General features: G+C 36.9%; 1 protein-coding gene across 1 annotated transcript in view; it reads right to left on the bottom strand.

The window, feature by feature from the left end:
* Positions 1-1,501: 1,501 nt before the first annotated feature.
* The window catches only part of LOC130572128 (uncharacterized), a 27,893-nt gene continuing 3,537 nt past the window's right edge, over positions 1,502-25,857 (bottom strand). Inside the window, exons 3-4 of the mRNA XM_057363579.1 lie at positions 24,657-25,855; positions 1,502-1,621 (exon numbers count right to left, since the gene is read on the bottom strand). Coding sequence (XP_057219562.1) covers positions 1,502-1,621; positions 24,657-25,855 — 1,319 coding nt within the window. The remainder of the gene's footprint in view (positions 1,622-24,656; positions 25,856-25,857) is intronic.

Genomic DNA, 25,857 nt, shown 5'->3' with positions numbered 1-25,857 from the left:
TCCCTGGACTAAAGTAATTACATTTAAATGATGCTTTTCCTTCCAGACTGCTGCAGAAGGACAAMTATTCACAATGCAGTAATTTCATAGTAGTCACATTTCAGTTCCACTTGCAGCAATCTTGATTGCTTAAGGGAGAGGTACAGAAAAAGTTGTTCTGTGTCTTYAGAAAACACATACAGATATTGTTTTCCTTCTAATTTTAACAAGTAGTCATTGCTATGAATTAAATTCAYTCTTGGGTCTCAATCTGTCATATGTATCTGTATGTCCATGGCCAAATCCTGAGTGTTAGGTTTCTTGTCAGCCAAGGAAGAAGTGGCATAACATGAGACCCCTAAAATTTTTAGTAGTAGGCAGCAAAAAGAAGTAAACTGGGAAGCTATAGGTAAATGGCATCTTGAAGTTGTCTCTAAAGGAGCCTTTATTTTCTACAGAAGGCATCTGTCCAAAATGCAGTCATATGATGGACTTAAAATTTAAAATTTTTTAACTGAGAATTCTTCCAAGATTAAATTGAAGCAAAGCAGATCTCTTACTCAAAGAAATGTTTTACTTACGGGCAGCTGTTAAGAATTTTTGTACACTACATTTGAATTGTTTATGTAGCTTTAGATGTGATGGTAAGAACTTGAAGCAAGACTTTATCTCCCTTAATTTTTGATGGACTCTACAAAAATGTTTCATTGATAGAATGGTTTGCTGAGGTCCTTTCTTTCCAACGTAATCAAAAGTTAAGGTAAATAGGAAACATCATTGAACTTTGTATCATGGCTAAGGAACATAGGCCCTCTCTCTAAGTTGTAAGAATATTTCAGTTTGTAGGGACATTCAATGATCATCGAGTCCTTTTTGCCAAAAAGTTTCCTGCTATTGTGAAGTAGAGCATTAGCAATGACAGTGCCAGCTACCCATGCAGGAGTAGTTGGTAAGGTTGATGTCGATATTGTGAAGCTCTGGAACAGGGGACCCAGGAAAATTTTTGCATCTCTATTACTGGAGGGGTTAAAAAATAAGACAGGTAAAARTCTGTTTGCAATAATTCAATCATTACTTATCTTACCCATTTAAGATGCTTTCCAATTTAATTTTCTATTATTTATTAATGTGYTGACATATCTCAAACTGTTGTGTTTTCATTCTGTTTGGTTTTGGTTTGTTTGGTTTTTTGTTTTGGTTTTGGGGSCTTTTTTTTTAAGCTCCGTCTCCCTATACTGTGAGAAAATTAGCTGTCAATGAAAAACCTTAAAGTAAGTTCCTACGTCAGARAAAGGCTGGAATACTTGACTCTAAGCCTGAGGACATAACACAAGAAGGATTTAACAATAAAACTCCATTCTCTGTGAACAGCAGAGCTGTTTCACTTTACCTTGGATTCTTGCACAACATTTTCTTGCTTCTCCACCATCATAATTCCAACTGTCTGCAACTGCTATCTGTAGGAATAAAGGGAACTATGTGTTCCCTACCATGATACATCCTATTTTCCTACAAGCCCTCTTCAACTGATCAGAANATCTTCGCCAAGAGCCCCATTTGCTAAAGCTGTTTCTTTATAAGGTGCTTGAGCAAGCATGGACTGATCCAAAGCTGTGGCCATGGTGACTTTTGGCTGCTGCTGCTGTGGGGAAAGAAGGAGAAGTTCTGACCTGCCCATGTCTTTCCACCACTGGCACTTCACCTGACTGGTGTTTTTTCTTGYACTTGCAGGAACTTGGTGAGGTCCCAATAACTCTGTCAAAATGTGATTAATATTAGTTAATATTAACAGTGCAACAGTGARTCTTGGAGACTGATGGACAGATGGAACAATGAAATCTCAATTAAATTACATAAAATTAATCTTAACAGTTTTAAAGATATTGAAGTTTTGAAAACCTGGCTCATGGTTTTTGAAGCAATGGAATTGTCAGATCTGAACAAAATGTGCCTTGTAAAAAAATGACTCTACAATGGAGTATCTTCTCTAAATTAGTGTCTTTCTTTGCCAGGACTATAATTACACTCTTTCATTTTAACCTCAATGATGTGAAATTGTTCTGGTAAACTAATATGTCTTTAAAATYGAGAAAACTACAACTGGTTCCAAGTCACATAACATAAATTGTCTCAGAGTTGATAAAAGATGTCCTCAAGGTCTGATTCAGAATTTAATCACCCTAGAGCTGGATGTACTTGTTTGGAGAGGATGTTTTGGAAATATGCTCATATGTGTTTACACCACCTGCTTGCAGGAAAGGACAAAATAGACTGATACTGGTTCTTGTTTGAATTTTTTTTTTTTCCTCAGCAGATATGGATTTTCTTAAAAAAATGTTTAAATTATTTTCTCATTGGATGTATTTAAACTTAAATATCATGTTTGGAATTTAATAACTTGATTGTAGTTTAATAAGTATAGAGGCTTTTAAAATATGTTGTGTGTATAATATTTTGATAACTATACAGAAAGAATACTGTATTGCCATGAAATGCATGCATGAMATATTMATTTCCAGCATGATCTCAAATAAAYATTAAGAAATGATGACTWTAAAGACTCAGAAAWAATGCTCAGGAAATTATTCAAACATAATATTGCTGAAGGACACTCATTCAGATATCTTTTTTATTTCCTTGCCACAATTAATACAGAAAAGAAATTCCAAAGACTGCAAAGCAGCATGAGTTCATGACTTTGCTTTGTTCWTCTAACCTAATCCAGTCAGAAGTACAGGTCTAAAAATCATAATTCTGAGACTTGAAGGATTTTTATGCATTTGCTAGCTATCTGTTGTTCCTTTTTGGTTGCAGGTATAAAGCAGGAAATGGGCATGAAACAGACTGATCATCAAAGGCCAGCCTGAAAATCATATCTGAAGACTGAGAGTACCAAAAATAACAATTTTTCAATCCTGTGCTTTTTCTATAGTTAAACCAGCAGTAAGTGATAGTGGTTTTGACTGCTGCACATTTATCCTTAACCTGAYGTTGACTTTATATTCTCTGTAGTATTTGGTCCCTTTCAGACCAGAAAAAAAGTTTAAATTCTTAGCAATAGTCAGGTTGGAATTTACTGCCACCACATTCTGTCACCTCCTTTTGGACAGGAGAAGTAGAATGAGTCATGAAGTTTGGCAATGTGGAAAGACAAGCTYTTTTTAACACATTGTCTCCTTTCAGTTCTACAGCAGTTGAAAACAKATTTCTCCTCTGGGGCCAGAGGGGCAGAGGTGTGGGGTGCCCAGGGAAGTTGTTCTAGCTCTGGTCTGGGGGTTTCCAGCCCCAGGAAGGGAGCAGGGACATCCCAATGTCCCATCCCAACCAAGCTGGCATCAGTTTCCTAAGCCATGGAACTGCTGTGTAAGGATATTTGATACTCAGAAAAAAAACCCAGAAAACATTTGTACAAGAAAACTTCAATTACAGTATTTAGCAGAATCATTTTTGTAACAGCACTATCAATAATAGAAAAAYGTGTCCTGGGCAGAAGCAGAGGTGAGGGCTTTGTCTGGACTAGACAGTGTAGATTTGTTCAGCAGACAATGGAGAAAACAACAATTCATCTCTTTTAGATGCTTGTTTTATAAATTATATCTGTTCCCTTTGACAATGCAGACAAGTTCCTCGTTCATGAGAAATGGATCCTGCAGTGGCTTGTGGCAAAGACAGCTATTTAGTCAGGAGAATCTCCTCTTTTAACCTCCTCCTCTGGGAGGCTTGTGAATGACTTTGCACACTCAAATTCAGCTGCACAGGGCACAAGTTGACTTTAATTCCTGACTCTTACTGCAAGTCATGGAGGTGCTCTTTGAAATGTGTTCGCATACTCTGCCAACAATGATTTTCTCCAGTGSAGAAAAGTCTGTGCAGATTAGGGAATTTTCTCTCACAAAGGGGTTGCAGAAGGATTGCTGGCATTTTATCTATCCCTTTCATAAGGAAATGGGTCAGACAAAACTCATATATTTGAAAGAGAGTCAGGTTTTTAGGGACAGCTTGCACTTATTGATATTTGTGCTTTCAGCACTTCACATTTGAACAGGCATTGAGAGAAGCAACATGACAGGCATGGCTAACCTGGTCTCAATGCAGAATTTTTAAAGGTTCTCTTCTCCTATCTTGTTTTTCTCTGCAGCTATAAAATGATGGGTGCATTTAAAATGATTTTTGACATGGGTCTTCTGATTTTTCTTCCCCACATCAACACATTGTATAGGGAAAAATGTGTCAATATTGTGAGGAACATCATTCATTAAAGAAAAGGATTTTTGTATCTCTATGGGTTTTTTTTTTTTTTTTTTTTTTTTTTTTTTTTTTGGAAATTTTTTTTTTTTTTTTTTTTTTTTTTCATCATGGTAACATAGGATTGCTATATCAGATTTAAACACTGGAACATCATATCCTACAGCCTGCCTCTTGCCCTAGCTTATACCTAACAGCTTTTAAAAAACAAGGAAAAATTCTGTAATGTGCTGGGCCTGTTGTGTAGTTCTGGATCCAAACTGGAGATAGACAAGGCTTCTGAATGACCTGTGCACAAGATGTGTTTCTACAACTTCATTATCTGTTACTTCAGAGGCACCATGGCTACAGTAATACAATTCACCCTTTTATCTGAATGAGTCCATAATATTTGATGCGATATAAGGCACTTAAAAAACAAACTACAAATCARTGTGAATCTGCAAGAGTTTTAATTAAGCACTAATGAGACCAGGAATCATGATGCTTTTGCATACAGAGAAAGATAGAAATAGAAAATACTTATTATTATATTGCTCTATTCTTTCAAAAATATCCCATCATTTTAATCTCAGTTTCTCTTATTCTTGGTCAGGGTCTTTTGTTTATAGCTAAGTTCATAGCAGTTTGCTGAATCAAAATAACATCTCTGCTGAAGGGGATATGAATGCATTATAGTTATGCTTCTGACCTTTTGCCAAGAACAAAAATACATACTCAAAGACAAAGAAGAACTGGGCGTAGCATCAGGGCTTCTCTTGTAAAGTTTCCAGTTTGCTGAAGACTTACATTTTTAATTACTATTGGACCCTGTAAAAAAATTTGGTGTGCAGATGGAAGGCATCACTTSAACAGGCCTGTCTCTGTAGAAGCTGCAGCTACCACACTGCGAATGGATAGCTGATTAATCAGGGAGCTGGCTGGAAAGCTGGRTTTAGGTCTGTTTCCAGATCTCCCATAGACTTGCACAACCTTGGGTAAATTACCCTTGCTAAGTCCTTGAAGGAACATCTGCTGTTTTATGTGTTCCATAAMAGCTCCTGTGCAATGAGTAGGCAGCCTGACAGAGCTGCTTTGMTGRTGATTTAYCATGGTAGGAACTTAACMCAGAGYAGGACTWGGGCTGGGAWTTRGGCTGGGAGATTCACAGGGCAGTTMTGGTCAGGAGAAAGCTCTGCAGGTGGTCTGGTGCTACCTCCTGCACAGAGCTGAACTGTTGTCCAAATGATATCATTTTACTCAGGAGATGACCAGTGAAATTTTGGAAACCTCAGAGGATGGATCTTATATGGTATCTCTGGGACCTGCTACGATATTTCCTACATAATGATTTTCTTTTTTTTTTYCCTCACTGGAAATTGTGACCATTGAACTTATGAGAAGACCCTGGTTTTGCCTTTTCTRTAACTGCATTTTAGCTTGTGGAAGATTGCAGTTAGTCTTTACTTTTAGTAAAACTAATTTCTACTAAGTTAGTCTTTACTTTTAGCCTTTTTTGGGCTGAAAAAACCTTTTCCCTCAGCCTTTCCCCATCTAAGCCCTCAGCCGTGAGACTGACCCTCCTCTGGCCTGTCTGCCAGTCACACCTCTTGTCCTGGGRTGGCAGCACTGGGGACAGGAGAGCACAAACCTCCACAAAAGTGTCAAGAAAAGTGGAATAACCATTTTTCCCAACTCCCTTACTGTACTCCTGTTAATGGAACACAGCATGCTGTTAGCCTTGCTCACTGCAAGGATCCACTTCTGCCTCATATTTAGCTTGTTTTCCAACATAACTTTTTCTGCAGAATTGTTACCTGTATTCCTAGTTCCATTGCTATAGCTTAAAATTTTGCTCRCTGATTGAACAACAGCAAAAACAGGCAGGGGATGCAAGTTTTCCATTTTCATTTAGCAATGAAGAGGAGCGATTTTCRTGTTTGAATACACTCTAAAGCAGAAGCTGTTCTGGACAATGTCTGTAGGATAAATATTGTGATTTTATTACAGGGAGAAATACTGAATTGGGTTGACTAATAAGTAGTGCTCGCCTCAGCTAGTGCCAGAGATCACTAGCAAGGATGTTTGAGAGTGCTGTGCAYCTACACAGGAGGGTTAGTTCTGAGTACTCTAGCTATGAACATTCTGGCATGTCCTAAAGGCAGCAGAGTGATTGTTTCACAAGTTATAAGAGGATACCAAAGATTAATTGTCCCAGCCATCTCATTCACTGTTCATTTGCTGCCCTCCCTCCCTGTAGGATGGTTATCATTTTGTGCAGGTTTCTGATTGGGCATTAAATTTCCAGAGGGATTATCATAGTGGGAGTCAGCACATTCAATCTCCCTGAAGCAGGAATGCTGAAAACTTTTACATGTAGATCATTGCATTTTGGTCTCATTAAATTAGGATTCTATTAAGCATATTTATTTGACTCTTATTGCTATTTATCTTGCTTTCTTYAGACTAAAGTATTTACTGGAGTCAAACAAAGTTATCAATCAAATCAATTAATGTTATTGATCAAATTTTCAGTGTTATTCCTACTATGTATGTAATTCAGTAAGAATTCTGACTTCAAGAAAAAATCAAACAAATTTAAGAGCAATGTTCCATTTGCTCTAAATAAAAATTAAATGCTTGATTTAAATGAATATCTTCAACACAACATGAACAATTTTTGACCATATTTCTATACCTCCATATTGGAAGAAGATTTTGTTTGGAGAGAACAATGAGGTACTTTTTCCCTTATGAAGAGAAGAACTTTARAGAATCATGTTAGCAGAGAGAAACAGAATATATAAAAGCACAGAYGCCTGAAGGAAGAGGCCAAAGGAGACAACCATTAAGTAATTGGATTAACCTCTATTTGGCCCTTTTCAGCTGAGTGAGATTTATTTTGATAACATGCTGTTTGTTTYCTTACAGGTTTGCACACAATGTAGCAGCCATTCTCAAAGACTGAAAAACAAATTGAAGCATGCATGTCAGTAAAAGCCCTTGTCTGGGTAATAAAATAATACATCTTTCAGTAACTTGGGATCTGGAACAAGATTTTTCCTGTAGCCATAACCTGAATAATACACAGATGGAGATATTTTTTGCATACAACTTCTTTCTAAATTGCAGCTGCAAGAACAACCTCGGRAGGAAATGAGAGTTTCTCTCATTTTATTTGAAAATAGRTTTATGAATTWAAAAAAAAAGTATTTTAGAYTAGAATAAAACATCAGAATCTCAGACTTTGCAAGTTGGAAGTCCAAAGCATCTTTGATTAAAATAAATTTTATTTTACATTCATTATTAAAATTTTTTCCACCAAGATCTAAAAAAAATTGATTGTGCTTAGATCAACTATATTGTCTAATTTAAAAAGAAAGTTATTTCAAAGCAGAAAAAGTAACAKTTTTTTTTATAAAAGATCAAAACAGTTAATTTGGACAATTTTGAATGTTGAAACACAAATATTTCCTTCTAATATCTTAGCCTTCTTTACAGATAATTGTAATTGAAAAATTCTCTAATAAATATATACATTTTAGAGCAGCTGTAGGAACTGCTTCTTTTTCACAGAGCCTCCATCCTAATTTATCTAGTTTCTGCATATTTTGCTTGAGGAGAATTTCTGCAAGGGCATGGAGCATTTTCCATTTCTGTGGATGGGGTGTTATTAGCTTTTCCTTTGTCTGCTGTGAACAYAGGTCTGGTGGGAGAGTGGTCCAGCCTGTGACCTTCAGCTGCATCCATGCAGAACACCCAACGCAGCCATGGCAACCACATCTATTACTGGGATAAGGATGGATTTGGGGTTTGGGGCTGATGTTTGGTTTAAAAGGGATCAAAGTGCTGTCTATGGGAAACAGAAGGAACAGATGGCAAAGAAAATATTGGGACTTTTGACTCAAAGAGGCAAGTAGGAATGAAKCGAGTTCACTGCTAATATTAGAAAACCAGAGAGCTGATGTAGAGGATGGGATCTGATTTCTCTCCTTGTCCTTCACTCTCATTTAGTTGTGCAATTTGGCTTATTTCTTTGGTCATGCATTTTGTATCTCTTACTTTTAGCTCAGACTTTCCAATGATTTCTACTAAGGGCTATACTTTTCAACTATCTGGAGACTGAAAATATAAATAAAATCAAATCTGTGCTCATTCAGAGCATATCCTTCTGGAGCGCACACACTAATGTTCCTGTATTTGTACTCTCCCCACAGTAGGMACTAAATAGAATTTTGTTTAATTTGTTGGCATTGGACAAGCTTTTCTAAAGCATCCTCTGTTTCCTCAGGCCAATCTGTTATTGCTGTGGTCAGAAGGATGCACTCCTCACATCTGAACAGCYCAGTTGCCCACAGAGGGCATTGCAATCAGCAGCCTGCCTGGCAGGGTCCAGACATGATGGACGTGTTAAATGAAGCACAGCCTCTCTTCCTTGCTGAATAGACACCTGATGCACTTTCACATGTTGCTACAAATTCCTGGAGGATAGTTATAGTCTCAGAAGCTTTAAAATAGTCAGTTTGCCAAACACTTTGTCCAAGCATTGTTAGTCAGTATATTATAGTCCTGATATCATGGGGATATCATGCTGTTCCTGGCCATGACTCCAGCATAAAATCCTTTTTATAAACTTATCAAACTTCATCTTAAAACCAGCTAGCTTGTTTGGGGTGGTTTTTTTTTGGTTGTTTTTTTTTTTTTTTTTTTTTTTTTTTTTTTTTTTTTTTTTTTTTTTTTCCCCCTCTCATAATATAATGTCTGGAAGGGCTAGTTCAGAATCTTTGTTCTAGTGCTGTTTAAGGTTAATGAATTCTTTTAGTCTTCATTAGATATTGRCAGTTTTCTAAGCAAATTGTCCTCCTCAAGATTTCTTGAAGATTTTCTTCAAAAGCTTGAGTGCTTAATACTGTAAGAAACTTTGTACATGACTGTTTACTTATATCTTTTGCAGTTACATACTCTTCATTGTGAAAACGTTCATTTCATTGCATAAAATTCTTTGAATGAAACTGCTGTGTTTTGCTTAGCTAAAAGCTTTCTGCTTAGCTAAAAGTTTTCTGCTTGCTTGGGATAGGATTTCCATGAGAAGATACATTTCTGGATCTAAAAGATTATAAAATATCTGGMGGTTCATGCCTTTGTGCTCTCACAGGTTTAGGCATAACACTGAGCAAAGTCACTGAAATTTAATATTTTTTCATTCTGCAGGTTTTTTTTGGTAGCACTTTATCATCAGAAAATATCACATTTTCTGATTTTATACTGAAGATCCAGTGCTAGACTAATTACAAAGTCTTCAAAGAACACAGAATGGAAACCACAGAAAAAGCATTGTTAGAAGCTAATTTCAAGATTAACAATTCTTTCCCCTCAATTATTGTGCAGAATTTCAGCTCAGAAGAAACAAGACAGTAAAAATGTAATTAAAATGTCATAAATCTTACACTTTCAGACAATAGGATCTGCTATTGCCAAATCACTGATAAGCCTGAAGGAAATTGTATGAACCTGTGCCAGCTCTTCCTTTTGTTAGAAATGGGGAGGAAGATCTGAGCTTAAATTGTAGAAATCATTATTATCCATGTGTTCAGTTGTGAAGCAAAATCAGATGTCACTACCAATGGGAAAGACATAYAAAGACATTWATTAAACAACMTTTCTTYTACTGTCCTTATGCTCTGCGTGGAGGTGCTTTGATATAGGACCAACATATGGGACCACCTTATAGGATCTCTGTGTCTCCAGTGGTTTCTTGCCCTGGGCCTGATGTGTTAGGGAGTGAAAACATGCAGTTTTAGATAAATATCACCAAGCAAGTTTTTCTCTGGGGATTTTACCAGACCCTTTGCCCCACAGGACCTTAGTCATATGCTCTCCACACCATTTTCACCCAGCAGAACCAAGTGCTCGTGGCTCTTTTTTAGAACCCTGAGCATGACCTGCTGCATGGATGGAAATTCTATCATTTCACCATCCATCCTTTTGCATGTTTTAGTGTGGAATAGGAGCCACTGATGCATGAAGAGAGTGAACTGGTCACTTGGCAGGAATGATACATAATTCTCTTTTTCACTCTTGCCTACCCTGTGCCTTCATCTTCCTTCCAGAATGCTGCTACTGACATACACCTATGCTTCTCTCGAGCTAAAGATATCTCATTCCCTCATTCATATCTAAATATGAAATATTATAGAAAGTAGAGAACAATCTGCTGTCCTGGACCTTGACACTAGAGGCTCATTTCACCTGTTTCTTCCTTTGCTGTGAATAATGTTGCAAAACAGTTCTCCAGAAAAATCTAAGGAACTGGAGGTTAAGAGTTGATTTTTTGATGCCAGGAAGCAGCACTGAGTTATCTGACTGTTGAATGATTTATGGGGAATGTATGAGTTTTGATGAGGCAAGTGGAAAGAGTATTTTTACTGGTAGTGTCATAGGTATAACATATTTTGGGACAGAAAAAGAYAGAAAAAGGTCCTTACTAAAACCCTGAAAGAGTCTCACTGGACTAAATTTGCTTGGGTTTTTTTTTTTTTTTTTTAAATTTTCCTCATCATAAAAGCAAAAAGTCTCTGTTCATCACCGGATGTCTCCCCATTTCTCCACTGCTTGAATGGATGTTTTTTCACAATGTAGCCAGGACATTACTGGCTGAATTATTTATTTTTCAACAGAGGACACGAAGTCACAGTGACCCCAGTTTTCTCTTGTGAAAGGCTCTTCACAAATAACTACTTTGCAAGTCAGTGCAGCACACAGGTGAGATGCCCTAGGTATGTTTAATTATTTAAGTCAACTTTCATCCTCTTTTCTCAGCAGTCTTAATTTTAAAGCACACTTTTCAGGGAGACTGTTACAAATGTAGCATCACTTTTTGCTCTGAATAAGGTGATGCTTTCCCTAATTTTGAAAATTTTTCTCTAGTTTCAGGAAGTGGAAATGGACAGGTTCATATCTTAGAGAACTCAGATTGGTCTTGGGTTTCATTATACCTAATAACTGAATAATACGTGTTAGGAAAGATGTCGTGAAAACCCACTGAGGGGAAATGACAAGAAAGATATGGCCAGGGTGAATAAAACTGCTTTTCTAGTGATTTATTTCAATGATCAAATTTCTCTGCCCTCAGGAGCTGAAATCTAAATCACATGAAAAAAACTGGATGWCTTTTCAGCAAAGAATAGATAGGTTTTAATAGAGCAGGCAGTGGGTTCTGGGAAATTGTTATTYACTGTAATAATTTTCAATCTGAAGCAAAGATATCTTTCATTTAGATAAGTTAATATTTCAGATGAACAGCAGATGTTGTTCTTTGGAGAAACAATGTTGTCAAACTGAGAAGTTAGAAGTCTAATATTTGCTTTATAACTTGCTCTTTCATCTACAGGGAACTGCATCAGTTTTTTTTGCCGAAGATACATTCTTTTGTGCATGTTTGTGTWGCTGCATCATATGGGTAACCAGTCCCTCAAACATCAGTCCTCATTCTCATGCTTTTTCATTYTGGAATTATTAACTATGGGATCATAATCCCTCTGTTAGCAACCTTCTACTCTGCAGTGCTCAGTATCATCCCTTCCTGTTACTCCAGTCCTGAGGATCATCTAGTTCTTTCTTGTCATCCCTGAATTGATAATGTTATTCTTTATTAGACCTTATAAAAGTTTCATTATTACAGCCCTAGTTATTTTGTCCTCAGCAATGTTCTTTGGCAATTAAATTAATTTTGCTGAAGAATTTTCTTCTGAACCATCATTTCTCTAAATGTGTTCCCCAGCCTGGCATATTGATTTCCAATGGGTTACAAAAGGGATCTTTTTCACACATGAGAAGCAATTATAGTTTCATTTTATGTTTCATCAAAGTTCTTTCTGCTAGAAAATTTGTAAGGAAGAAATTCAAGCCCCCTTAGAACTGAAGGCATCAGACATAAAATCAAGTAATTATCTTTCCTGTTTGGATAAATTGTCTACAAATTTTAATATACCACATGTTGAAACAATTGCACTATTCTAGGAAAAATGTTAACATTCAGTCACTCATAGCTAAGACTTAAAGTTTAAATTCACAGTATGATTTATTCTAACATGTAATAAGTAGAGGTATTACTGAGGAAATGAGAAACCAAATTGGTACAGTTAAAAGCAGCATTATATTTGAGACATTTTAGAAGGCATTGTACTGAACAAACACTTTTCTATTATATATAAAATATTATATACTACACATTGGATAATATATACTGAATASTATATAAGGATATATGTATTTATAAATAAGGATCTTTATAAAAGTTACCAATTATATGTTGCAGCTGGGAGYCATTTCACTGCTTAAAAATGTAAGAAAAGTAACCTTTTGAGTGAATAGACTTTGCTTGAATCCTGCACTTTGAGATTTATCCTGGGGACAACTGTGCAATGGTTTTGGATTGCAAGGAAAAAAATTGTTTGGTTCCAGAAATTATAGTTAGAGGATACTTCTTTTAATTCCAAGTGAAATTACTGGAAAATTAATCAAAGAAGAAATTGTGAATGTTTACCTGAATTTCACTGGTAGACACAAACCAATCAAGGCATGAGAAAGGAGAATTTTACTTTCATAATATGTTACAAGAACCTATGTAGAGAAATTGTTTATTAACTTATTGTTAGTTACAGTAGTTGTCCTTTAAATGAATTATTTTGTTCTTGTATTTCATGATGGGTACTAAATTGAGGATTGTTTTTTTTTTTGGTGGGTTTCGTTGTTTTGTTTGTTTGTTTTTTTTTTTTTTTTTTTTTTTCATAATATGTTACAAGAACCTATGTAGAGAAATTGTTTATTAACTTATTGTTAGTTACAGTAGTTGTCCTTTAAATGAATTATTTTGTTCTTGTATTTCATGATGGGTACTAAATTGAGGATTGGGTTTTTTTTGTGTGTTTCGTTGTTTTGTTTGTTTTTTTTTTTTAAATCCAAGGAGATTATCTTGCTATTTCCAGAAGTTTTAGAAAAAGGGAAGAAAAATCAAACAGAACTATTACCATCTCAAATGTTGATATTTTCAACCTAAGAAAAATTATTGGGGGATAAATCTGTTTCTTTAAAATGTTCAAATCTTTTCTCCAGCAAGTAATAGTGATTTAAATACCAGATTATKTCTAACCAACAGGTTTTTTTTTCTGATTTTCACCAACTAGCTCCCACAAAGCATGACAAATTACTTCATCTGACACCAATTTCTTCATACGTTAGAAGCTTCTGTCCTAGTGATAGAAAATTGTGCTTTGATAGACAATAATACACTTCCATTGGCATTATTTCTCTGACATTCCATAGATAGGAAGGAATTGCTTGTTTAAGAAAATACCATGCGTCTGATTCTAATTGCATAGTACAAATATAATTCAGCATCTGTCGATGTTTTCTCTGATTTCACCTTTATAAGGGCTTGTAAAAGTAATTAGTAATTGGACTAACCTCAATGGAATTTTTCTAAAATAACTGTAAGTGTTTATATTTGGAAAACATTGGTCTGTAAATTATGAGATATAGAAAGCTGGTTTGTCCAGTTATTTCAATGCAGTTATGCCACTTCCATGCTAGCAAAAATTCATTTAACTAGACTCTAGGAGTCATACCTAAGATTTGTATTATTAGAGCAAGCATTTTTTTTGTTATTCCAGAATAATTTTCTTAAATTTAACTTGAAAGTTCCTTGCATTGTTTTACTGTTTAGCCATTTATTTTGTTGCAGACTTCATAAATATTTATCTTCATCCAGATTTAAATTCAACCTTGGACCATTTTTCAAATCAAAGTTTCTTGAAGAAAAGGAGAAATAAATAGTCTCCTCTACAGCAGCTTCCAGTTTGCCACTCTTTACTAAACAAGGTGCAGGAGAGTCAGAAGAGAAAATAAGAGAAATTAAATATTGTTAAAAAGCACCCATCAACAGGAACTGTCACAAAAAAATATCTGAGGTGAAAGATTTCTTTAACAAATAGCAGAGTTAGCTTGGTTGTCATGAATTTGAGGGCTGTAATTTATTTGTCATTAACTGACCAAATAAAAAGAAAGTGAAAGTGGTAATAATTAATGCAATTGAAAATTGGAAAATTACCAAATTACTGAAATAAATGGTAGCATGCCAAAGAATAAGGCATTTCCACTTCCACTTAAGAGGTTACCCTCCTTAAAGAACTTAAAAAAAATTAAATTCTTCTGATGGGAAACTTGCTGTGTCATAGCTCAAGCCAAATAATTTCTGAATTTTACCTAGCATTGCATGACATTTTTTTAAAAAATATTRTCGTCCAAAGAAAGCTACACACTAGATAGCAATGTGAAAACAATGAGGTAATAGCAGTATATGATGTCATCAAAACTTTCCAGTTTGGTACCAAATCATTACTGAACCACAAGTCCGCAATTTTTATAGACAGACCTTCACTATTAGAAAGCTTTCCATGAAGCAGAATTGTATGAGCACTTTACTGAGATCAGTTTCTTCAGGAAGTGAGCTGATCACACTTTGTGACTGATCATATCTGTTTTCTTCATGAAATTGTGAACAGTTAGGCCAATTACAGCAAAGTCTGTCAGAGGAGTTTGGTCTGAAATTGACTTTCTTCCAGCAAATGTGTCATGAAGTGGTCCCTGGGTGGAAGAGCTGTGGCCTTATTGGTGTTTTTGTTGCTGGAATAGTTTTTGGAGATGGGARCAGCAGGAAGCCATCAAAGCAGTGGTGCACTTTAGCACATCTTCAATGGGCAGTGTCTTGAGGTCCTCTTAATTTGCTGTAAAGTGCTGTGGAGTTAGGCCAAAGAGAAGAGCCCATGACCTTGTGGGAGAAGGGCATAAGGGTTTGGCAGACATCTGAGATAGGGAAAATTACAAGACTGTGGAAGGGAACTATTGACATGGAARGAAATGGAGGATTCATTAATGCAGCTGCTGCAGAAAATCACAGCAAATTTTTGTCACTGATTTTTGTTTCTTTTATTTATTTGTTCATTCTTCATTAATAATGCTGCTCTCCACTATGATTTCAAACAATTGTTTTTTATTTTCTTATTCCTTGTTTTCTCTTATGTGTAATGATACTAACTTCCTGTATTTTAGAGAAGCACATGGTTTTCAAAARGATAATTTAGTTAAAAATCCTCTGAAGAACATTGCTCCAGGTGAGTCAAATTAAAATAATAGGGCAATGTGCAAGGCCAATTTTGGCAAGGATGTGTCATGAAAATTTTATATGGAGAGAATTAACTTCATTAATATTTTGCAGGAGTAGTGAAAAAGAAAGTCTGATGACAAAAGTGTTTTGGAAGTAATCTTGGCAATGGTGGAGAATGGTGAGTCATTCTAAGAAAGTAAAAAAATGTGTGTATGATAGGTTTAAGAATGGACAAGAGTACGCTTGGTATTTGTGTATGAGTGAATTAATTGCACGGTGTATATCAGACATCAAATGCCAATATGAAACCTAGAAACTTCCAAAAAGGGTGTAAATAATCACACTGATGAATCACGGGTATTACTTTTTGAAAGGACTGCCTTAGACTTTTGGACATTTTGACAGTGATTCTTCATTTATCTGCTTCTATTTTGCAAATCACAGGAATCATGTGTTTCAAACACTAATTTGCAGGGCGTGTGTTGTTTATTCTATGGGAACAACCCAGGAACTTAGCTGTGTTCACCTAGGCTAACTCTCCAGTCTGTGGGGAGTKATAAGCACTTTCAGAAGGTGATTCAGATCAATCACTGGCTACATTAAATGTTTATGCATTAATAGAATAGGTATACTCAGTCAGGATATATCTGGTGGGAGGCAATTACTGTGTTGTGGTAACTTATTTGTTGATATGCTAGAAAATATCAAGGGGGAAAGTGGCACAGCTGTCAGATCTCTTAATATATCTGTTTTCTCATGGAGAGAGGTTGAAGCTGTTGTGTTCTTGATAAAAGGGAACCAAMGTGTTCCTGTGCCAGAGCCATATGAGAAGAAATGATCACTCAGGGTCTCACTCCAAATTCTGCCAGGATTTTCCTACTAACATCTCATGATCGAAGTTTATTGAGACACATAGGTCTTGTTGAAAGCTGTTAGTTCAACACATTATCTACACATTATCTAYTCAGTTGGTCTTTTTCATGGAATCTGTTGTTCTATGATACATTTATCATTAGGCAGCTTCCCCTGAGTCTAACATTAATTATGTACCAGATTCTAAGGGAGGGTCAACAAACCCACTTGATATGAATCAGCATAGCTGAGCATTGATGGGCTGTTAAACCTTTGGGATCTCTGTGCCAGGATTTCCTAACAGAAGGGTCAAGAGCAGATGGACTTGGCTCTGCCTTCACAGGGCTAAATCTGGAGATACTTCACTCTTTCTGGGAGCATCAAGATAAATCAGAAGCCAAAGTCATTTCACCTTGGGTCTGCTGGAGAGGTGTTTTTCTTGTACAAATGAACATCCTTTCCCTGGTAGCATGTCAATGTCAATGTTACCTGTCTTACCTGTTACAGAGGATACTGGATTTTGGTTTGGTTTCTTTCTGACATATTGTAGTACCAGGAATTAAAATATTGCTGTTAGCTTTGCTTTGGTATTTGTGTAGTCATTGGATGTATCACTTGCAAGCATCTAATTAACACAAATAAACTGTGCCAAGGATCACCACGTTTGCTTCATTTGTGACTACTTGCAATATCGTGGAGAACAGACAGCAAAACCTCAGCAAAGGTCAGTGCACAGAAAAGCCAATGGGGAGTACAACTAGTTCATCCAAATGTCCCCTCTAGCTGGAAATATTTTGCTGATAAATAACCCCAGGAGAAATGAGGATACACGCTGATGAGTCAGAAATTGTCCTTGCCAAGATCAAAGACCCAATTAACTTTAAACATTAGGGAGAGCTGAACCTGTATGCAAAGCCAGCATGCACAGAAGAACCTTTTCATAATAGTAGACCATAAATTAATCACCTAATATTAGCAGATGACTCTTAGTTCAAATACATGGCTTTTGATTTAAATCAGCCTCTAAATCACATGTTCCAGTGCCTGACCAATAGGTCTGACATAGTGCCTGCCCCATAAAGCAAAGTAGCTACTGWAGTGTAAACCCCATGTGCTCAACAATGGAGCAGGTAAAAATACTTGCAGGCTTTCCACATAGCTGTGAATAAAAGATTTGCTAATCACAGAAGGCCATGTGAAGGCCTTACTCAGCTATCCCATCTCTGGAATGCATTAACCATGAGCATTCAGTCTTTCTGTAATCCCCACCTGATGTTCTTGGGGCAGACTGACTGGCTCTTTATTAAAACACACACAAGGGGAAGAAACAAGAGAGAGCCACATTTTAGAGAGAAGAAGATGAGAAATTTAAGCCCTGTCACTCAGTGACAGAAAAGCTTGAGTGTAATGTCACCCCTCTCAGTGGTGCTGCAACTCAGTGAATTGCAACACAGTTCATGATTAACCCTTCACATACATGCTYCTCTCTGAATGCCTCAGACTCTTCACCTGGCGAGAAAAAAAATACAGTAAGAAAGTCTAGTGGAATCTCAGTCCTGTGCCACATAGGTGACATGGAGAGAGRGAATGAGAAGAGAAATTACACAAAWGTATACMAAATCTGATATTAATGCTTGTGCTTTTGGCATCTAAAACTTGACACAAATACAGAAAATACTGCATTGCACTTCTTTTCATACATCAAGATTATTGCCATACACTAATGCCAAGTTTCTAGCTTTACTTCTGGTCACACAGTGCCATAGCATCTCAGGTGAGTATCACATAACTTTAGCCTTATGAAAGCCACTGAGATCAGCCCTTAGCAACAAATGAAGAAAGACTTGTTCCTCTCATGGGAGACTCATCCCACCCCTCAGATTTTTATTTTAGATTAGGTGAACTCATCAGCAGTTACTGGTCTCTTTCATTGACTGCAGATTTATCATCAACTGCCTTAGACTGGATGCCTGACAAACCAGAGATAACGTGAGACAAACCAAATTCAGTGTCTTTTGAGTGATACAGCTCCATATTCACTCTGAGCTTTAGCTTATCTTCTATATAGTCACATGTCCCCACTGTGACGTACTGGGAAATCAGAAATACAGCCACAGAGCCTGCTCACAGCTTGTTTTATAGATTTATTCTCATAAAATCTAAAGTGATAGAAAGATATAATATAGATGGATTTTTTTTTTCATTCCTCTACAAATTAAGGCAGCTCCTGATGCAGAAGTTAGTCCAGTTGCAAGAACCTTAAATAACAGGATTTAATTTCTTAATGTTGGTGCTACTCAACATTCCTGAAAGAGCAGTTGTGCCATTGGGATTTTACTACCAAAGTGAGGTCTGACTTACTTGAAGTAGTCCACTGTTTTCAAAAATATCTGAAAATATGCCATAGTATTGACTGTCAGAATGCAATTGTCTCAATGAAACACCTCAAATGCTGTTTTAGAAGATGGTTAAAYTTGAAGTGGCATATAATTTCTTGTCACTTCAGAATTCATTGCTACAGCAAGAAAATTAGRGAGGATATACACTAACTCAACCTCAACACTTAGGGCTAGAATGGAGGCTGTGAGGTGATTATCCTTTCCCCTAAGCAGGATCAGATATTTCAGTGTTTCTCTTGAGGCRTTTATCAAACATTTCCTTTAAAAGCTCTGAAATTTCTGTAGGATCTACAAATTCCCACTTATTAACTATTTTTTTTGCTACCAGAAAGTGGTATCCAACATTTAACCAAAGCCCAGAAGTATTTTTGTTTTCTTTTCTTTGATGGTTGGAGCTCTGGCAGAGAATCTAATCCCATCTTTATTTCTGCAGTGAGGGGAGTGTGTGCATTTTTTTTTTTTCTTTTTGTCCTCACACATCAGAATTTTAGTCAGCAATCAGAATCACATTTCTGGAAGTAACACACCATGAAGATCAAAAGAGCTGGAGCCTACTCTGCAGGAAAAAAAAAAGATTATTAGATATGAATATTTGTTCCACATAGAGAATTCCTAGTATTGTTATAAGAGGYTGTACTTCTTTGCAACACAAAGGCAGAATTATTAAGCCCAGGGATGTGGTTTGCAAGAAAACGTAGTGGTTAAAAAGATTGAGTTGGTTTCTATTCTGTCATGAGTGACAGGGAGAYGCAGATAATGGAACAAATGTTTCACAGAATTTTGTGGAAAGCTGAGACAGAAGCTGTAGAAAGGGAAAAAGTTTTACTGGTGTTGTAGCAGTCTCTGAACTTCTGTTCCTGAACTTAGATAGAAGATTCTTGACTCATGGGAGAGTAGTGATTTTTTTTTTTCTTTGACAAATAAAGAACTGAAGAATTATCTAATATTTGTTCCAATACAAAAGAAATTAAACATAAGAGGAGACCTTTGGACACATCAAAAGAGCAGAAAAGTACAAAATTAATTAATTTTGGTAAGGAGTTGGTYTTCTGTCAGGCACAATGATGAGATCTGGTGCTTTCTGCTTTCCTTTCTTGTACCAGTGAGAGTACAATATAAATTTTTTCCCATTGAAATTAAGTAAGAGAATAGAACTCATTACATTTTTGTGCAATCCCATATATTTCTAAGTTTTCAAACTAGATGAGCTTAGCAGTGACTATTTTGTTTTTGTCAGTTTTCGGTTTAAGATGCAATAATACACATTGGGCTCCTGATGGTTAAAGACAAGATGACTTTTTAGCTAAGACAATAATTATCATAGTATATAATTATGAATATATAAATATCAATATTAACATTAATATTGATACAATAATAATATTATTATTATGTTATTGAGATGAGTTCCAAACCCCATGCAAATATATATTGAATAATGGTTACTGATAATGACAATTAGCAGAGGAACCAAACTAGAGGAGTTCTGGAGTGCCCGCCTGGGTGTCTTGTTTGCCATGAGCTGGGCTCTGACCCATTYATGAAGCAAATAATTCCCACACATGATGAAGCTCATCTCCATAAATACTTTTGAGACCATAACTGGTGAGTGAGGTAGTTATTTGCCTCTGAGGTGACAGCAGTTCTGTTCCCAGGAAGAGCCAAGCTTCCCAACCCATTACAGATGCAAGCCTCAATTTTCCAGTGTGCAGTGTGTGACCATCAGTTTTCCAAAGAGCAATGGGATCACACTGAGCAGAGATAATTTTTTTCTTTTTCCAGAAGAACTAGCAGTCAAAATTTGGGGTGAAGTTTRTCCATCAGCAGGGTTAGTACAGTCTGGTACAGACAGGTTGGTGTGTTTGGATGCCTGCCAGAAAACAGAGAAGGAGGGAAGAGAATGCTAATTTTTTGAAGGGTCAGCAGCTTCAGCTGCAGAGCTTGCAGATTTATGTTGGCTAGGCCAATTGATTTAATCAGGGATTGATATCCATCAAAGCTAGTACCAAAAAAAAATAATTAAACAAAAGCAGGCAATGTCTGCTTGTGGTTTGCAAGGGAAATTGATTGAATTCCCTGTTCTGAACATTAGTACTGTACATCCAAAGAGAGCTGCTCAGAAACACTTGCAAAATTGAATGTTACTGTCCCAGAGAAGAAAATACTTGAAAGTAATAAAATCTAACTCTGTAGCAGTGATCTTGTGGATTCTTGGTTTCCATCACCTCCAAATCACCCAGAGCTTCACGTTCCTCGTGCCTTGACTTTGCTTTCATCCGCTTTCACTGTTGTCCTGCTTCTCCTTTCTTCCTGGGGTGAACAGCTACTTGCAGATCTGGTGTCTCTTCTCAGAGAGAGTGGAAGAAGGTCTTTCTCAGGAAGGAAAGATTCCACTARCACAAGTTTGTGTTCTTAATCTCTCACTATCGTGTGCGTGATTTTCCACTCAGTAGTTTTCTTCCAGGCATTTTTTTTTAAATAMGTTTAAGATTGGCTTCTTAAAGGAGTGAGTACTTTGGATATTTTGGAATGCTTTCTATTAAACCAAAGTCTGTTTTCAAACTTTAAAATAATTTAAATTTGTTAATTTTAGTATAAAAACCTTAATTTTAATGTATAAATACATGCACATTTAATATAATCTAAGTTGTGGTCCTAGCTAARCAGCTCAGTGCTCCAAAATTAAAAGATTTGCAGCTTTTCCACTTTTTCATCTCCTGGAGAACAACAGTGATGGGGTTTGTTTGAATCTGTGTCTCCTGAAGGATTTCATAGTAGAAAAAAACCACTGTTTTTTATAATAATTAGCATAGATTGCCAATAATAATTGGTGTAGATTGATCAATGAACTACAGTGAAGTGATTTATTCAGGTCTCTGCCTCATGTGAAACTTCACAGTTGGCAAAATCAAATTTCAAGGGTGACATATAAGTTGACATAGGTTCATCAATGTTGGTGGAAGAACAGTAACATAAATCATTACTAAAGTGGCCATAGTTGTGTTTGTGGAAAGAAGAGACAGGGTGGCATTGGAGATTGAAAACTCTTAGAATTACAGACAGTGTGGGAAAAAGAGAATGCTTAGTCTATAGAACTTTTTAAAATTTTTCCAAAATAGATTTTAAAGGGTCGTGCTATATTCCAGCTTGAGATTTTGGACTCCATATAAAAGGCCACAGGTTAAAATATCAGAGCCCATTTCAGCTTTAAATTCCATGAATTTACAAATGTTTGCTGAGGGAGTGTGCTTAGGTCTCTGCAAGTGCATGTTCAAAGGAGTACAGGTGCCTTGCTGTATCCACACACACACAGACATTTCTTCTCATCAGTCTCTGTCTGTTTTTTTTTACAATGACTGTGAAAGTGCTGATACCTGGTGTGTAGCTCCACTAAATGTATTTTTCAAGCCATACCTGTTTGAGCCATCAAAGGTAAGTAGTCATACACAGCATGAAAAGCACTCATTGCTGACATCTCAGAAGATAGCACCTCTGTCACGTATTTTTGGGTTTAATTATTCTCTATTTTTTAAAAATACACCTTTAAAGTGTGGGAGATTATTGGAAAAGATCTTCCTTTGATTTTATTAAAAGTATCAAACAATTTAATTTGACTAATTTTCTTTTGCTTAAAAAAATTTGATTAAGACATTTATATGAGAAAAACCATAGAAGGGTTTGATTTAAAAATGGAAACCAGAATTTTCTTATACAATAGTTCCGTTACAAGCCTAAAGTCCATAGCTCCATCCTACAACTAAGTTCTTTGCATCTTAGCTGATGATACTATTTATACAGCATATCAATATTAGAGAAAAAGCATTAGAGAATGATTTTAACACTCTAACATATGCATTTATCTAAATAAAAGCAGAGAATGATACATTTTTGGAAGCAAAAGAATGACAATGATTGCATGTGATAAAAGACCCCTTCATAGCAGAGGTTTCAATATGAAGGGTGATAGCTGTCAAATGGGATCATACCCAAACTTGTTAACTGCTCTATTTCTGGGATTTTTTTTAGAGAATTTCTCAACTAAATTGCAGAAATCCTTTTCATTATAGTCTGCCAATCACGACCATCATGAGGCAGCTGCCCATAAACAGATAAATCTGTAAAATATCCCTATGAATATGTGAATTCGTCTCCCATACCTGCATTGATTTTGAGGTATTGTTGCTGTTGATTACATGGACTTGTCATTTTCACTAACTGCAATCCACTGAAACTGTAGGACATCAACAACATTGCTACCAGCTGAAAATGCTAAACTATTTTTTTCTTAAATCATTAATTTTGGACAAATTAGAGGCATGCTGTTGGCTTTATTTTCTGGAAGCTGAAGCACCCAGATGTTTCATTTTCATGACATTAAGCATTTAATAACCTAAATGTTACTGGAACTAATTATCTAAATGCCATTTCTGCTTTTGTTTTGRAAATAAATACATGACAAAATGTTTTGGTACTTCAATTTTCTCTTCTGCTGTCTGGGGAAGATTCCAAAATGATCAGCTAAATGATCAATCAGTTGAAAAAAAAAAAAAAATCAGGTTGGACCCAAATATGCCTATAGTCTATAGGATTCTATTAACTTCTATTACATCTGCTCAGAGATGATTGGTTGGCAAGGCATTAATGGATAAAACAGTCTTGACAATAAACTAAAAAGGAGGATGATTTGTATGATTTAAACAGCAACGGTCTTAAAATCTTACAAGAGCASGTATTGTAGTTAGTTTTTATCTTCCACTTTTTTTTTCTTTTTTACCTTTTTTATGAATTCAAAAGAACCCTTAATGTTATTGGACTCACCACTCCAGCTTCCTTGTTCTAGTTTACTAATTTGATCTATCAGAGAAGGTGTTGCCATTCCAAGTGAAATGTAGGTGTGCTGGTATACTTTCGTGCTCATGTGTGTAAGACAGTAGAACTCTGTATTGACTTTCACACTCGAAAATTCAAGGCATCAAGCAACAGTGATTTATTCAGATTTTCTCAAGGCAGACATACACACTCACATCGAGGCAAAGAAGACAAGACAGACCCAGCTGTTTTGAGAAAGGCTGGCCATATTACTCTGGGAGGAAGATGGAAGACACTCCTCAAATTGTCTTCGTGTTGCCTTTTTTTCACTGAAACACTGTTCCTAAGCCCTAATTTAACAGCGTGGTACTCAACACTTCTCCTATGTTTCTTTGCTGAAGCAAAAACCCCACAGGAGGTGGATTGCACAATAAATATGGATTTATATCTTTGTCATTCAGCTGGAAAGTATGCCTGGAGTATTAATTTTAAGCTTTATTTTCCTATTTCTTAAACAAGTTCAAACTCAAGAAGACCTTGGTTTTGAAATATCCCTTTTTAGAAAAAAAAAAAAGCAGGTCAGTTAAATGTTTCTGTTACTCTTTCCCATAATTAATTTTTTTCAGTTTGGTGATTCAGTTTCAAAAAAGTTTGCTTTTTCTTCTAGCTGGAGCTTAACATGGCATACATAGGAGAACAGATTAATTTCTGAGCAATATTTGGCACAAAAATTGAGAAAACTTTAGAGTTATGAAAGCAAATAGCACACTTRACAGGAAGAAACTTCTTATTACTCTACTACCCAGATTCAGTGGTTTGCTGTATCAGCCACCAGSCATACTATCTAATACAATTTTATTGGGGGCTGAGACAAACCCCAAAGGTTTAGGATATGGTTCTTATCATTAAGTGTTCTGAGAGAAAATTAATATAACACCTCAGGTAACATCAAATCTGGGAAGAAGTTTGCCTGTTGGCAGAGTATCCTTTAGAATCATAGAATGATAGAATTGTTAGGGTTGGAAGGGACCTTAAAGATCATCTCATTCCAACCCTCCTGTCATAGGCAGGGACACTTTGCACTAGAGCAGATGTCTCAAAGCCTCATCCAACCTGGCCTTAAACACCTCCAGGGATGGGGAGTCCACAACTTCTCTGGGCAGCCTGTTCCAGAGCCTCACCACCCTCATAGTAAAAACTTTCTCTCTGATATCTAAACTAAACCCAACCTCCTTCAGCTTAAAGCCATTCTCCCTTGTCCTGTCGCTACATGCCGTTGTGACAAGCCCCTCCTCAGCTCTCTTGCAGGCTCCCTTTAGGTACTGGAAMACTGTTATTAGATATCCCCGGAGCCTCCTCTTCTCCAGGCTGAACAGCCCYACCTCTCTCAACCTGTCTRCATAGGAGMTGGGCTCCAGCCCTGTGCTCAACTTAATGAGTCTCCTCTGGACTTGCTCCAAMATGTCAACATCTTCCTGGTGCTGGGGGCCCCACTCCTGCACACAGTAGTCCAGGTGGGGTCTCACCAGAGCAGAGTAGAGGGAGAGAGCCACCTCCTTTGACACGCTGGCCGTGTTGCTTTTGATGCAGCCMAGGATGCAGATGGCTTTCTGGGCTGCTAGCACGCACTGCTGCGTCATGTCGAGCCTTTCATCTACCAGCAGTTCCAAGTCCTTCTCCCCAGGGCTAATCTCTTTCCATTCTTTTCCCAGCCTGAAATTGTTCTCGGGACTGCGCCAAACCAGGTGCAGGACCTCACACTTGGCCTGGCTGAACTTCATGAGGATGACCTGGGCCCACCTCTCAAGCCTGACAAGRTCTCTCTGGGTGTTATTCCTTCCCTCCAGAGTGCTGACCGCATCACACATCTGGTTGTCATCGGTGAACTCACCGAGGGGGCACTGAAGCCCACTCTCTATGTCACCAACAAAGATGTTAAAAAGGACCAATCCAAATACCGACTCCTGAGGAATGCCACTTGGCACTGTTTTCCATTTGGACATTGCACCACTGACCGCAGCGCTTTGAGAGTGATCATCCAGCCAATTCTTTATCCACCCMGTGGCCCATTCGTCAGATCCATGTCTCTCCATTTTAGAGACATAGATGTCCCGCGGGACAGTGCCTTGGTACAAGTCCAGGGAGACCATGCCTGTTGCCTTTCCCTCATCCACCACTGCCGTAACCCTATCGTAGACRGCCAAAAAATTTGTCAGGCATGGTTCGACTTTAGTGGTGCCATGTGGGCTGCTAACAATCACCTCATTATTTTCCCTGTGCCTTAGCATAGTTTCCAGGAGGAGCTGCTCCATGACGTTGACCGACATTGAGGTGAGACTGACTGAGCTGTCACTCCCTGGTTCCACCTTATCTCCTGATTCTACCTTATCTCCTGGTTCTACCTTATCTCCTGATTCTACCTTATCTCCT

This window comes from Malurus melanocephalus, unplaced genomic scaffold (assembly GCF_030028575.1).
Source record: "Malurus melanocephalus ecotype Western Australia unplaced genomic scaffold, MMel_1.1 scaffold_29, whole genome shotgun sequence".
Lineage (NCBI taxonomy): Eukaryota > Metazoa > Chordata > Aves > Passeriformes > Maluridae > Malurus > Malurus melanocephalus.
This window is presented reverse-complemented; position numbering and strand designations above follow the sequence as displayed.